General features: G+C 40.9%; 1 protein-coding gene across 8 annotated transcripts in view; it reads left to right on the top strand.

Annotated features, from left to right (window-relative positions):
• The window catches only part of LOC147338018 (protocadherin gamma-C5-like), a 308494-nt gene that overhangs the window by 15124 nt on the left and 277395 nt on the right, over nt 1–15975 (top strand). Inside the window, exon 1 of one of the 8 annotated variants that reach the window (XM_086314421.1) lies at nt 484–2990. The exons of 4 other annotated variants lie outside the window; for them this stretch is intronic. In XM_086314421.1, the coding sequence (XP_086170547.1) occupies nt 600–2990 (2391 nt within the window). In that variant the 5' untranslated portion in view covers nt 484–599. Of the gene's footprint in view, nt 1–483; nt 2991–8240; nt 10753–15975 lie in introns of those variants that run through there. 3 more of the 8 variants (XM_086314567.1, XM_086314430.1, XM_086314587.1) reach the window with 3 other exon arrangements.

The following is a 15975-nucleotide window of genomic DNA, read 5'->3' on the forward strand; positions in this document are numbered from 1 at the left end:
TCTTCGTTAAAAATTTCTTTCACTCATTTTCTATGCCTTATGATTAAACATCCTGTTTTTTTTCTTTTGCGGGACTTTAGATTCTCCAATAAATATTTGCTTTTTAAAAATATAGGACTAGTGTTATTTTAATGTGTTTTTAGAAAAGTCCATCATGTTGTCACTTTCAGAAAATTTAAATGAGGGAAGTATGTATGTCTTTTCCTCACCCTTGAAGCGCTGTCTGTGGTGCTGAATGAAACTTTGTGCTTTTTTGTACTTTAACACAAAATCAAAGTCCAAACTTGCAGGAAAAATCGGTTTCTTTTGTGAATTAAAATTGGCAACAAAACGATTACGGTGGTCGTTGTGGCTGTAACTGTGGCATTTTATACTAGCTTATAACATGTTTATTTGTAATATCTCAAATTAACTCACAGCGTCGCTGCTCACTAGCAGATGTGAAGAGGTTCAATTCCCCACCCACTACCAACGAAGATATTAGTCTAAAACTAGAGCTACCATTGTTGTAGTCGCGGTATACGCTGTTTTGTTATTACTTTGTGTAATATTCCCAGCGGAAGGGGCATTTTTGTATTCGTGTCATTTTGGGTGAAAAAATGGCCCTAAAAAGACAAGCCTCGCTCTGTTTTGTGTTCGGTTTTGCTCTGTTTTTCGAGATAACCGCTGCGGACCTCAGCTATTCTGCACCGGAGGAGATGAGACCGGGATCCATTGTTGGGAATATTGCCAAGGATCTCGGCCTGGAAGTAGCAAAATTGTTCACTCGTAAAGCCCGGATTGATACAGAGGAAAACTACCAGCATTACTGCGACATTGACCTCAAGACTGGAAATTTTGTCATCAGGGAGAAGATTGACAGGGAGGAGCTGTGCGGGGAGAGGCTTTCGTGCATGCTTAAATTTGAATTAGTCGTGGAGAGCCCTTTGGAGCTGCACCGTATTTCACTGCTTATTCTGGATGTAAACGACAATTCACCAGTTTTCCCCAAAGATACAGTTAAGTTGGAAATAAGAGAATCAGCAGTTAAAGGAGCTCGATACCGCGTCAATGAAGCACATGATGTAGATATTGGGCAGAACGCAGTCAAAGAATACAGTTTACAAAAGAATGACCATTTTGTTTTATCTGTTCGAGAAGATGCTGATGGGACTAAGAGCATCGAGCTGGTGCTAGATAAAGAGCTAGACCGCGAAAAGGAGCACGATTTAAATTTCATCCTGACTGCAGTCGATGGTGGAAATCCACAGAGGTCAGGAAGTGCCGTTATACACGTTACTGTGTTGGATGCTAACGATAACGCGCCAGTGTTTGACCAGGCCGTTTACAAAGCCAATCTACCTGAAAATTCAAATCTTAACACTTTAGTTGTAATTGTAAGCGCAACTGATGCAGATGAAGGAGTGAACGGAGAGGTGTCGTACGAATTTAATCGCATCACAGAAAGAGCTAAAAGGGTTTTTTCACTGGACAGTAAAACAGGAGAGATAAAGGTCACAGGAATGCTTGATTTTGAGACAAATTCAAAATATGAGATGCGTATAGAGGCCAAAGATGGTTATGGGCTTTCATCCGACGCTAAAGTAATGATCGATATCACCGATGTTAATGACAATGCACCAGTAATATATATAAAGTCACTAATGAACCCCCCTGCAGAGAACGTGCCGCCTGGTACAGAGGTGGGCATCATTAACGTGCAGGACAAAGACTCTGAGAATAATGGACAGGTCCGCTGCTCCATCCAGCAGGGTGTCCCCTTTAAGTTGGTTCCTTCTATTAAAAACTATTATTCTCTGGTGACCACAGGACAACTAGACCGCGAACTAGTGTCTGATTACAACATTACAATCACTGCCACTGACGAGGGCTCTCCACCTCTGTCCTCTTCTAAATGTGTTCAGTTATCTGTAGCTGACATCAACGACAACCCACCTGTGTTTGAGGAACAATCGTACAGCGCATATGTGAGTGAGAATAACAAACCTGGCTCCACTTTATGTTCCGTTAGTGCTCGAGACCCCGACTGGAGACAGAACGGTACAGTGGTTTATTCTCTGTTAGCTGGTGAGGTGAACGGTGCCCCGGTGTCCTCCTATCTGTCTGTGAACGGAGACACGGGTGTGATCCACGCTGTGAGGTCGTTTGATTATGAACAGTTCAGGAGCTTCAAAGTCCACGTGATGGCCAGAGACAATGGTTCTCCTCCTCTCAGCAGCAACGTGACCGTGAGTGTGTTCATCTCAGATGTGAATGACAACTCTCCTCAGATCCTGTACCCCTCCCCGGAGGGCAACTCCTTCATGACCGAGCTGGTCCCCAAAGCTGCACACGGAGGCTCTCTGGTGTCCAAAGTGATCGCGGTGGACGCGGACTCCGGACAGAACGCTTGGCTGTCTTATCAAATAGTCAAATCCACTGATCCGGGACTTTTTACTATTGGTGTCCACAGCGGAGAGATCAGGACACAGCGGGACATTTCTGAATCTGACAGCATGAAACAGAACCTTGTAGTGGCAGTGAAAGATAACGGACAGCCCTCTCTGTCTGCCACCTGTTCCATGTATTTACTTATTTCTGATAACTTGGCTGAGGTGCCAGAACTGAAGGATCTGTCTTATAATGAGAGCAATTCCAAACTGACCTCTTATCTGATCATCGCGCTGGTGTCTGTGTCCACGTTTTTTCTGACTTTCATCATCATCATCCTGGGTTTGAGGTTTTGTCGCAGGAGAAAGCCCAGACTGTTGTTTGACGGAGCAGTTGCCATCCCCAGCGGTTATCTCCCTCCTAATTATGCAGATGTTGATGGCACAGGAACTTTACGCAGCACTTACAATTATGACGCGTACCTGACCACGGGATCTAGAACCAGTGACTTTAAGTTTGTGACATCGTACAATGACAACACGCTGCCTGCTGACCAGACTCTGAAGAAAAGTCCATCAGACTTTGCTGAAATGTTTGATAATCCAGATGAGTCTGTAGAGGTAGGACATGTTTTTTTTTTAAATAATCTAATTTAACGTTGCAGTGTAATGTTATGCACTTCAGCTACTTTCTTCTCAGTTTTTAAACCTTTTAGAGGTGTTGATTCATAGGAAGGCATTCACTGGCACGCATTTTCTTGATATTCCTTTTTTTGGCACAGCCCTTTTGAAGTGACTGATGTGCACGTTTTGTTTCCAAATGTCACTAGTTATGCAGTTATTTTACTGGCTTTTGCCATTTTAAAAAGATATTAAATGATTAAAAAATATTTTACGATTATTACTTGTCTGCAACTTGTTGAATTATAACTTTAGTCATGTTTAAGTGAAAATTGTCAGTCATCACAAATTGACATTCTGAAATACTGAGTGGTCAATAACATTTATCAATTTAATTATCAGTTAATTCTCTGCAGGACAGTGTGCCTAATAAGTCCATTGCTTGCTGTTAGATGTGAAGTTCCACTAGTCAGTTTGATATTTTGAATGTAATTCGTGTAATCACGAGCTCGTTAAACTTGTACTTATGCTACAGATAAAATGTTTTTAAAAATAATTTTAGTACATTTATAGAAACTGTTGTTAAGTGATGTTTACTAACTACGTTTAACACACGTCACATTTACTTAATTAATGGAAAAATAAACAAATTCTCTCTCAAATTTCAAGACCACTTAGAATATTGATTAATTTTGTCCGTGTAAATTGTGTGTCTACTGCAAACGCCTATTAGATGTTGTAGTTCCAGGCGTTTTTTAATCATCAAACAATAGACTAAATGAAATTATTATTCTTTTATTCTTCGTTAAAAATTTCTTTCACTCATTTTCTATGCCCTATGATTAAACACCCTGTTTTTTTCTTTTGCGGGACTTTAGATTCTCCAATAAATATTTGCTTTTTAAAAATATAGGACTAGTGTTATTTTAATGTGTTTTTAGAAAAGTCCATCATGTTGTCACTTTCAGAAAATTTAAATGAGGGAAGTATGTATGTCTTTTCCTCACCCTTGAAGCGCTGTCTGTGGTGCTGAATGAAACTTTGTGCTTTTTTGTACTTTAACACAAAATCAAAGTCCAAACTTGCAGGAAAAATCGGTTTCTTTTGTGAATTAAAATTGGCAACAAAACGATTACGGTGGTCGTTGTGGCTGTAACTGTGGCATTTTATACTAGCTTATAACATGTTTATTTGTAATATCTCAAATTAACTCACAGCGTCGCTGCTCACTAGCAGATGTGAAGAGGTTCAATTCCCCACCCACTACCAACGAAGATATTAGTCTAAAACTAGAGCTACCATTGTTGTAGTCGCGGTATACGCTGTTTTGTTATTACTTTGTGTAATATTCCCAGCGGAAGGGGCATTTTTGTATTCGTGTCATTTTGGGTGAAAAAATGGCCCTAAAAAGACAAGCCTCGCTCTGTTTTGTGTTCGGTTTTGCTCTGTTTTTCGAGATAACCGCTGCGGACCTCAGCTATTCTGCACCGGAGGAGATGAGACCGGGATCCATTGTTGGGAATATTGCCAAGGATCTCGGCCTGGAAGTAGCAAAATTGTTCACTCGTAAAGCCCGGATTGATACAGAGGAAAACTACCAGCATTACTGCGACATTGACCTCAAGACTGGAAATTTTGTCATCAGGGAGAAGATTGACAGGGAGGAGCTGTGCGGGGAGAGGCTTTCGTGCATGCTTAAATTTGAATTAGTCGTGGAGAGCCCTTTGGAGCTGCACCGTATTTCACTGCTTATTCTGGATGTAAACGACAATTCACCAGTTTTCCCCAAAGATACAGTTAAGTTGGAAATAAGAGAATCAGCAGATAAAGGAGCTCGATACCGCGTCAATGAAGCACATGATGTAGATATTGGGCAGAACGCAGTCAAAGAATACAGTTTACAAAAGAATGACCATTTTGTTTTATCTGTTCGAGAAGATGCTGATGGGACTAAGAGCATCGAGCTGGTGCTAGATAAAGAGCTAGACCGCGAAAAGGAGCACGATTTAAATTTCATCCTGACTGCAGTCGATGGTGGAAATCCACAGAGGTCAGGAAGTGCCGTTATACACGTTACTGTGTTGGATGCTAACGATAACGCGCCAGTGTTTGACCAGGCCGTTTACAAAGCCAATCTACCTGAAGATTCAAATCTTAACACTTTAGTTGTAATTGTAAGCGCAATTGATGCAGATGAAGGAGTGAACGGAGAGGTGTCGTACGAATTTAATCGCATCACAGAAAAAGCTAAAAGGGTTTTTTCACTGGACAGTAAAACAGGAGAGATAAAGGTCACAGGAATGCTTGATTTTGAGACAAATTCAAAATATGAGATGCGTATAGAGGCCAAAGATGGTTATGGGCTTTCATCCGACGCTAAAGTAATGATCGATATCACCGATGTTAATGACAATGCACCAGTAATATATATAAAGTCACTAATGAACCCCCCTGCAGAGAACGTGCCGCCTGGTACAGAGGTGGGCATCATTAACGTGCAGGACAAAGACTCTGAGTATAACGGACAGGTCCGCTGCTCCATCCAGCAGGGTGTCCCCTTTAAGTTGGTTCCGTCTATTAAAAACTATTATTCTCTGGTGACCACAGGACAACTAGACCGCGAACTAGTGTCTGATTACAACATTACAATCACTGCCACTGACGAGGGCTCTCCACCTCTGTCCTCTTCTAAATGTGTTCAGTTATCTGTAGCTGACATCAACGACAACCCACCTGTGTTTGAGGAACAATCGTACAGCGCATATGTGAGTGAGAATAACAAACCGGGCTCCACTTTATGTTCCGTTAGTGCTCGAGACCCCGACTGGAGACAGAACGGTACAGTGGTTTATTCTCTGTTAGCTAGTGAGGTGAACGGTGCCCCGGTGTCCTCCTATCTGTCTGTGAACGGAGACACGGGTGTGATCCACGCTGTGAGGTCGTTTGATTATGAACAGTTCAGGAGCTTCAAAGTCCACGTGATGGCCAGAGACAACGGTTCTCCTCCTCTAAGCAACAACGTGACCGTGAGTGTGTTCATCTCAGATGTGAATGACAACTCTCCTCAGATCCTGTACCCCTCCCCGGAGGGCAACTCCTTCATGACCGAGCTGGTCCCCAAAGTTGCACACGGAGGCTCTCTGGTGTCCAAAGTGATCGCGGTGGACGCTGACTCCGGACAGAACGCCTGGCTGTCCTATCAAATAGTCAAATCCACTGATCCGGGACTTTTTACTATTGGTGTCCACAGCGGAGAGATCAGGACACAGCGGGACATTTCTGAATCTGACAGCACGAAACAGAACCTTGTAGTGGCAGTGAAAGATAACGGACAGCCCTCTCTGTCTGCCACCTGTTCCATGTATTTACTTATTTCTGATAACTTGGCTGAGGTACCAGAACTGAAGGATCTGTCTTATAATGAGAGCAATTCCAAACTGACCTCTTATCTGATCATCGCGTTGGTGTCTGTGTCCACATTTTTCCTGACTTTCATCATCATCATCCTGGGTTTGAGGTTTTGTCGCAGGAGAAAGCCAAGATTGTTGTTTGATGGAGCAGTTGCCATCCCCAGCGGTTATCTCCCTCCTAATTACGCAGATGTTGATGGCACAGGAACTTTACGCAGCACTTACAATTATGACGCGTACCTGACCACAGGTTCAAGAACCAGTGATTTTAAGTTTGTGACATCATACAATGACAACACGCTGCCCGCTGATCAGACTCTGAAGAAAAGTCCATCAGATTTTCTCGAGGCGTTTGGGGAGTCGGACGACCCTCCCCAGGTAAGAAAAGACTGAAATAAGCTTCTTTTTGAGAAACGTGTGATGTCAATCTCTACATGATATTTGCCAATTTCGAGCAACCGTCTATTTCAGTTACATTTTTTTAAATGCTATCATATCAAATGTTCTTAACTAACATTCATCAAAGGCAAATGTTTAGTTAACACCCCATTCACAATTAACTTGCCAGAACATATTGTCAGAAAATACTCAACGATTATTATTATATTTTTATTCTTCTTATCTATCAGATCAGTTTTCTTTTAGGTGTTGTTGCTCCAGTGGCATCAATTTACTGTTTTATCTAATAACTTAGTATGTTATATGTCAATTAGAAATAGTGGAATTATATTGTTTTGTCTTCCTAATATTTTTCTCATTGAAAGATGAAAAAGTTGAACTGTCTACTTACTTTTTAGAACCCCATCCCTTCTTTAAGACGTTACTTGTTTTTCTTTCAGCAATGGTTCATCTTCAGATTAATTATTATTGCACTCTCAGTAGATAATTATCTGAGTAATAACTCACTTTGAACACATACCGTAAGGCCATAAACAGACATAAGAAAAGCCAAAAGGATTCTCCCAGAAAGCTTTAGTTCATCTGTTTATGGAGAAATGTTTAAAACAATAGTCATTGTGCTTTCAGAGGAGGATCATTGGTTAATACAAGTATATTGTGTTTCTTTTTTGGCAAGTCTGCTAAAATTGCCCTATAGCTACATGCATCCCTTGAATAGTTTGATTCCAAGTTAGTGCAGTTTTCCAAGTTTATTAAAGTTATGTTTTAACTGCGACCAACAGTAATGTGCATGCTCTTTGGACTAGAGGTGCTGCCATATGACTAATGATTTGTTACTTTTACTTTTCTTCATTTAAAATGTTGTAACATACTGACAAAGACTGTATTTTTCTTTTATACAAACTGAGCGTAAGGACTTGTTTGAGTAGACTCTGTCCATGGTGCTGAACACATAGAAGGCAACCATACGGAAAGCAGTTTGGAGACAAATTTTACATGCTGCTATTTTCATTAAAATTTACTTGCAGAGAAAATGTTAAGTTTAATCGCAGTTTAAGCTAAATAACACAATATTGCAATTTTGTAGATAAATGCTAAATACTGCGTTCACTGGCGTTAAAACAACGTTATAAGTGTGCACTGCAACATGGTTTTACTTACTTCCATCACAGCACTTAACAGATTCTTTGATCCTAGCAGAAACTGTGGCTGTAGTTACTTGCTTTAATGAAATTAATACAATTTAACATATTAAGGTGCTTAATTGTGTTTATATGGGAAATAGTTGCATGACGTCATTAACCTGTCAATCTGGTATTTTACTTGATGTTCTGTCTGAAATGAACACATCGTGTCGCTGTCTACCAGATTACTTTGAAACATTGTAACGTCAACGCCATCGTCTCCACCCATTGTTCCTGCGCTTTGTGTTGGAAGGAACCATTGGATTGCAGTGCTGATTTCTGTATTTGGATTTGTTTAATTCACTCCATCGCAAACGCGTTCGAGAGGTGAACTAACTCCGTTGTATCTTTTCTTTGCTGGCGGATGTTTCTGTTTTTGTAATTATGGAATACGGTGGATTTTTAGAACCTGGCCTGATTACCCTCTTTGTCGTCTGTATACTTGCGCTGCAATCAGTGTGTACTGAAGTAAGCTATTCTATCCAAGAGGAGCTGAAACCAGGAACTGTCTTTGGAAATATAGCTAAGGATCTCGGTCTGGATATTACTACATTGTCATCTCGCAAGGCCCGTGTTGACGCAGAAGGAGATAACGAACGATTTTGTGCCGTTAGTTTACAAACGGGAGATTTGAGCGTTGCCGAGCAGCTTGACAGAGAGAGTCTTTGTGGCACGAAATCGTCATGCATTTTAATCCAGGAACTTGTACTGGAGAATCCTTTAGAACTACATCGTATAAATCTACATGTTCAAGATATAAACGACAACTCTCCACAATTCAAAAGAAATTCCATTAAAATGGAAATAAGGGAGTCAGCAGAAAAGGGGACTCGTTTCCGAATAGAGGGCGCGCACGATGCGGATATAGGCAAAAATTCTGTTCAGAGGTACAGTCTACAAAAAAATGATAACTTTATTTTAATGGTTGATGCAAACAACGTCGAGCTTGTTCTTGATCACAAACTCGACAGAGAAACACAGCGAGAGATTAATTTACCTCTCACAGCTGTTGATGGTGGTTCACCACAGAGATCAAGCACTGTTATGATACATGTCACCGTACTGGATGCTAATGATAATGCTCCAGTATTCAGCCAAGCCGTCTATAAAGCCAGCATACCCGAAAACTCTCCTCTTAATACTGTAGTGGTTAGAGTCAGCGCTACAGATGCTGATGAGGGAGTGAATGGCGAGGTGTCCTATGACTTTGGCCACGTGTCAGATATCGATGAAAAGGTGTTTTCTATTGATTTTAAAACTGGCGAAATCAGAGTAATTGGCGCAACTGATTTTGAGAAAAAGAATGCATTTGAACTGCCAGTCATAGCCAATGACGGTCTGGGATTAAGTTCGTCTGCAAAAGTTTACATAGAGCTAACTGATGAAAATGATAACGCCCCTGTAGTTTATTTAAAATCACTGTCTAATCCTATACCCGAGAACGCGCAAACTGGTACAGAGGTGGGCATCATTAACGTGCAGGACAGAGACTCTGAGAATAACCGACAGGTCCGCTGCTCCATCCAGCAGGGTGTCCCCTTTAAGTTGGTTCCTTCTATTAAAAACTATTATTCTCTGGTGACCACAGGACAACTGGACCGTGAACTAGTGTCTGATTACAACATTACAATCACTGCCACTGACGAGGGCTCTCCACCTCTGTCCTCTTCTAAAAGTGTTCAGTTATCTGTAGCTGACATCAACGACAACCCACCTGTGTTTGAGGAACAATCGTACAGCGCATATGTGAGTGAGAATAACAAACCTGGCTCCACTTTATGTTCCGTTAGTGCTCGAGACCCCGACTGGAGACAGAACGGTACAGTGGTTTATTCTCTGTTAGCTGGTGAGGTGAACGGTGCCCCGGTGTCCTCCTATCTGTCTGTGAACGGAGACACGGGTGTGATCCACTCTGTGAGGTCGTTTGATTATGAACAGTTCAGGAGTTTTAAAGTCCATGTTATGGCCAGAGACAACGGTTCTCCTCCTCTCAGCAGCAACGTGACCGTGAGTGTGTTCATCTCAGATGTGAATGACAACTCTCCTCAGATCCTGTACCCCTCTCCGGAGGGCAACTCCTTCATGACCGAGCTGGTCCCCAAAGCTGCACATGGAGGCTCTCTGGTGTCCAAAGTGATCGCGGTGGACGCGGACTCTGGACAGAACGCCTGGCTGTCCTATCAAATAGTCAAATCCACTGATCCGGGACTTTTTACTATTGGTGTCCACAGTGGAGAGATCAGGACACAGCGGGACATTTCTGAATCTGACAGCATGAAACAGAACCTTGTAGTGGCAGTGAAAGATAACGGACAGCCCTCTCTGTCTGCCACCTGTTCCATGTATTTACTTATTTCTGATAACTTGGCTGAGGTGCCAGAACTGAAGGATCTTTCTTATAATGAGAGCAATTCCAAACTGACCTCTTATCTGATCATCGCGTTGGCGTCTGTGTCCACGTTTTTCCTGACTTTCATCATCATCATCCTGGGTTTGAGGTTTTGTCGCAGGAGAAAGCCCAGACTGTTGTTTGATGGAGCAGTTGCCATCCCCAGCGGTTATCTCCCTCCTAATTACGCAGATGTTGATGGCACAGGAACTTTACGCAGCACTTACAATTATGACGCGTACCTGACCACAGGTTCAAGAACCAGTGATTTTAAGTTTGTGACATCATACAATGACAACACGCTGCCCGCTGATCAGACTCTGAAGAAAAGTCCATCAGATTTTCTCGATGCGTTTGGGGAGTCTGACGACCCTCCCCAGGTAAGAATACCACGTTGACGTCATTACACCTACGTCATTCAAAAAAAAAATTCAACCCTTCTTCGGAAACACATCTTCGGTGTTACTTTCTTTTAATCAAATCAACTATTTTCATAAAACTTTTTTTTCATGGATGAAAATATTGTATATTACTGTACTTATGAACTTGAGTTAGTAAAGCTCCGAATAACATCATTAACCAAGAATTTTACAAAAAATTCGTCGTTTTTGTTTTAATATCAGTTCATGTCATTGGCCTTATTTCAACTGAATGAATATATTAATTAATTAATTAAGAAAAAAGAAACAAAAAATCACAGAGATAAACGATACGAAATCCTGCAGATTGAATACTGGATTTTTCACTGTGGATGTTCCTAAGGTTCAACTCTTAGTTTGGTAGAGCGAATACCTGTAAAGGTTTGCCTTCATACATCATAAAACTCCGTTCTGTTTGTTGTGATTATTATTAGAATTTTTTCTTGAATTTACTCACAGTCAAATATGTTGTGTTAATTATTCAACGAAATTCTGCAGTTGGATTTACCCATTCGTTAAAAATAAATAAATAAATAAATGAATTAAGCAAAACAAAAAACGTTGCAGAATAATTTAATATAATAATGAGAAAAAAATGTTTTTTCCTTCATAATAGTTTCGACTTTTGTTACAGAGCTGAATTCGGTATTCAGCGACTCATTCTTTTAGGCTGAATTTTTGCTTGGATGTTGTTTCAGGTTCACGCTTTCAGTTAAGAGTTTTTACAGGTTTTTGCTCAATTACATTTATAAACAAGAAATACATGTTTGTAGCAACAGTATCAAACAATGTAGTACTACATTTTATTGCTAACGTACCGTGGGGTAGATGGCATTGAACAGATAAAACAGAACCGAATTAATCAATAGAAAGCGCCTTTTGTCATCTGCCATTCTTCTCGGGATGAAGTCTCTTTCGATTAGCTAAGTTTCTTGCTTTTCGTCAACTTGAGGCTATTTTGTAGTCCTTGTAGGATGCAGCGAGTGTCGCTGTCTACCAATCGAAAATTGTAAAACAGGCTACAGATGAGACAATCAAGCGTCTCCACCCACAGTGTTAAAGCTTATTGTTTGCCACTGCACTGTACTCCTTGAAGTACTCGCACATGAACACATGATTTTGTGTTTCTGAGGAATGCTGACCACCTCCTTCTTTTTCATTCAGTTTATTTTTTGAGTGATGGCATATTTCGTGTTTTCGGTGAACCTTGTCTGCACTTTCATGTGTTTTCTTCTGGCAGTAGAGCTGTGTTGTGGCGATGTGAGCTATTCTTTCCCCGAGGAAATGAAACAAGGATCGGTGATTGGAAACATAGCCAAGGACCTTGGGCTTCAAGTAAGCAGTCTTTCCGCTCGGAAGGCTCGGATTGCTCTCAAAGAAAACCGTAAACGTTACTGCGAGATAAATGTTGATGCTGGAGAACTGGTTGTTGGTGATCGGATTGATCGTGAGGAGCTATGTGGAGCTAAGGTTTCTTGCAATTTAAAATGTGAACTAGTACTCGAAGATCCACTCGAATCGCACCGGATATCTTTGCAAATTCAGGATGTAAATGACAATCCACCAGTTTTTGTTAAATACGTCGTTAAATTGGATATTGGCGAATTAGCTCCGAAAGGTTCTCGCTACAGAATAAATGCAGCACGCGATGCAGACATAGGACAAAATGCTGTTCAGAATTACATTTTGCAAAGGAATAATTATTTTGCTCTGAACGTACTAACGAATGCCGTCGGCACAAAATACAGCGAGTTAGTTTTAGACAGGGAATTAGATCGTGAAGAGCAGCAAGATATGGCTTTATTGCTGACAGCTGTCGATGGTGGCAATCCTCCGAAATTAGGCACAGTAGTCATTAACATCACCGTACTGGATGCTAATGATAACGCCCCAGTTTTCACTCATACAATCTATGAGGCTTCTCTTCCTGAAAACTCCCCTATAGATACAGTAGTTGCAACAGTGAGTGCTACAGATGCAGATGAAGGAGTTAATGGTGAAGTAACATATGAATTCAGCGGAATAAGTGATATAGCAAAGGAAATATTTTCTTTAAATGAAAATACCGGAGAAATTATACTTGCAAGAAATGTTGATTATGAAGAAGAGTCGAAGTTTGAAATGCTAATTGAAGGGAAAGATGGTTATGGCCTTTCTACAGAAACAAAAGTTGTAATAGATATAACTGACGTCAATGATAACGCCCCAGTCATCCATATCAGTTCGTTATCAAACCGCATACCCGAGAGCATATCATTGGGTACAGAGGTGGGCATCATTCATGTGCAGGATGCAGACTCTGGGAAAAATCAACAGGTCCGCTGCACCATCCAGCAGGGTGTCCCCTTTAAGTTGGTTCCTTCTATTAAAAACTATTATTCTCTGGTGACCACAGGACAACTGGACCGCGAACTAGTGTCTGATTACAACATTACAATCACTGCCACTGACGAGGGCTCTCCACCTCTTTCCTCTTCTAAAAGTGTTCAGTTATCTGTAGCTGATATCAACGACAACCCACCTGTGTTTGAGGAACAATCGTACAGCGCATATGTGAGTGAGAATAATAAAATGGGCTCCACTTTATGTTCTGTTAGTGCTCGAGACCCCGACTGGAGACAGAACGGTACAGTGGTATATTCTCTGTTAGCTGGTGAGGTGAACGGTGCCCCTGTGTCCTCCTATCTGTCTGTGAACGGAGACACGGGTGTGATCCACGCTGTGAGGTCGTTTGATTATGAACAGTTCAAGAGTTTTAAAATCCATGTGATGGCCAGAGACAACGGTTCTCCTCCTCTAAGCAGCAACGTGACCGTGAGTGTGTTCATCTCAGATGTGAATGACAACTCTCCTCAGATCCTCTACCCTTCCCCAGATGGCAACTCCTTCATGACCGAGCTGGTCCCCAAAGCTGCACACGGAGGCTCTCTGGTGTCCAAAGTGATCGCGGTGGACGCGGACTCAGGACAGAACGCTTGGCTGTCCTATCAAATAGTCAAATCCACTGATCCGGGACTTTTTACTATTGGTGTCCACAGCGGAGAGATCAGGACACAGCGGGACATTTCTGAATCTGACAGCATGAAACAGAACCTTGTAGTGGCAGTGAAAGATAACGGACAGCCCTCTCTGTCTGCCACCTGTTCCATGTATTTACTAATTTCTGATAACTTGGCTGAGGTGCCAGAACTGAAGGATCTGTCTTTTAATGAGAGCAATTCCAAACTGACCTCTTATCTGATCATCGCGCTGGTGTCTGTGTCCACCTTTTTCCTGACTTTCATCATCATCATCCTGGGTTTGAGGTTTTGTCGCAGGAGAAAGCCCAGACTGTTGTTTGATGGAGCAGTTGCCATCCCCAGCGGTTATCTTCCTCCTAATTACGCAGATGTTGATGGCACAGGAACTTTACGCAGTGCTTACAATTATGACACGTACCTGACCACAGGTTCAAGAACCAGTGACTTTAAGTTTGTGACATCATACAATGACAACACGCTGCCTGCTGACCAGACTCTGAAGAAAAGTCCATCAGACTTTTTTAAAACTATTGAAGATTCTTTGGACCCCCTGGAGGTAGGCTTTGTGCTTTTGAATCCGAATTAAGTCACTTGTTCATGTTCCTCAGTGTTCAGCAAATTGATATCAATAGTGGTGAAAGTCTATAATATTCCACTGTTGATATGCTAATTTTATTTTATTTTATTTTTTTAAATAGGGCTGATACAGAAACAAAAACTAAAAAAAATGTCTTAACTTTGAACTGGTCTTGAAACTTAACGGCCAGTCTCAAACTTTCAGTTATTCTTTTGTGTTTTTTAAAATGGGGATATGAGATAACATATCCATATAGTTTCTCTTGTGGCTTTTTGGTTTAGAATAATTAAAGACACCTTATATCTGCTCATTCAAGCGCTGTTTTTTCTTCTCAGTACTGTGTTTGAATGCCACATTTCTTGTTGAGTTGTCACTTAAATCTAGCAGTAATATAGTGTATATTTGAATATCTTTCTAATCACTTAACTAGTATGAGATTCGATTGACATCAAATTCATCTACAGCTGAATATATATACAGCTTTAGTCCAAATAAATTGCAGTCAGCGTATTGATGTATCCCTTGTAAAGTGTACAGTTCAATTTTTGTTTGTTTTTAATTTTGGTTGAACCGTTATATTCCCCTCCCTCGTGTAATTCTTCAGTGCTGTCACCAATGCCCATATTATCTCCCAATGAGCATTTGGAATGCTACTGCTGTTGTTTTTATTATTCTGATTTCACCATAGTCGCAAATAAGACCGCTATTTTTTATTTTTTTATCATTACGTTAATTTGTCAGTATTCAACTTCGTATGACAGTTTCTTCAAGCATGGCCCTGCTGCCACGCAGGCGTTGATGTGTATATGTCCATGTTGGTGAAGCTAACTTAGATTAACCTTCTCCTCTTTTGTTTTAACTACGTGCTTTCCAAACATGCCAACATTAGTACGTACAGCAGAAATCTCCTGCCTGAAGGTTATGTGCTCATAAAATAAAATAAAATAAAATAAAATAAAATAAAATAAAATAAAATAAAATAAAATAAAATAAAATAAAATAAAATAAAATAAAAGTGTTTGTAGGGCAGGATACATTTCTTCTTTATCCTGAGAGGACTCTCATCATGTAATGCGTTTGCAATACTAATATTTCTCTCATAGCGTCGCTGTCCACCAACATACATAGTAGGGTCATATTTGTTATTCTGCGCAGTGTAAACGTTTCTAGATCATGACCGATTTTTCACAGACAAAAGCAGCGAGGTAGCAACGTTTCTAGTTGGAATTGCATACATAGTCCGAAGAGGATTCCGGTGACTGCTCATTTTTACTCCAAAAGGCTTGCCCTTGGCGGATTCCTTATCGATTTAAAAGGAAAATGGAAAACAAAGCATCTCCGGGGTTCTGGGTCTTCTTCTCGGGAGTATTTCTTCTGGCGCTGCAAACGGTTTGTGGAGATGTTGCTTATTCTTTTCCGGAAGAAGTTAAACGAGGCTCTGTTATCGAAAATATCGCAAAAGATATAGGAATTGAGGTGGGAAAACTGGCTACTCGAAAGGCTCGTATTGATGTTGACAGGAACAGCAAAGGGTATTTTGAAATTAATAGGAGTACTGGAGATGTGATTGTTACCGAGAGGATTGAC

Source organism: Aulonocara sp. 'chitande type north' Nkhata Bay, linkage group LG2, assembly GCF_057382095.1.
Source record: "Aulonocara sp. 'chitande type north' Nkhata Bay isolate Kocher_YH1m ecotype deep benthic linkage group LG2, A_spYH_male_GT1.1, whole genome shotgun sequence".
In the NCBI taxonomy this organism is placed as follows: Eukaryota; Metazoa; Chordata; class Actinopteri; order Cichliformes; family Cichlidae; genus Aulonocara; species Aulonocara sp. 'chitande type north' Nkhata Bay.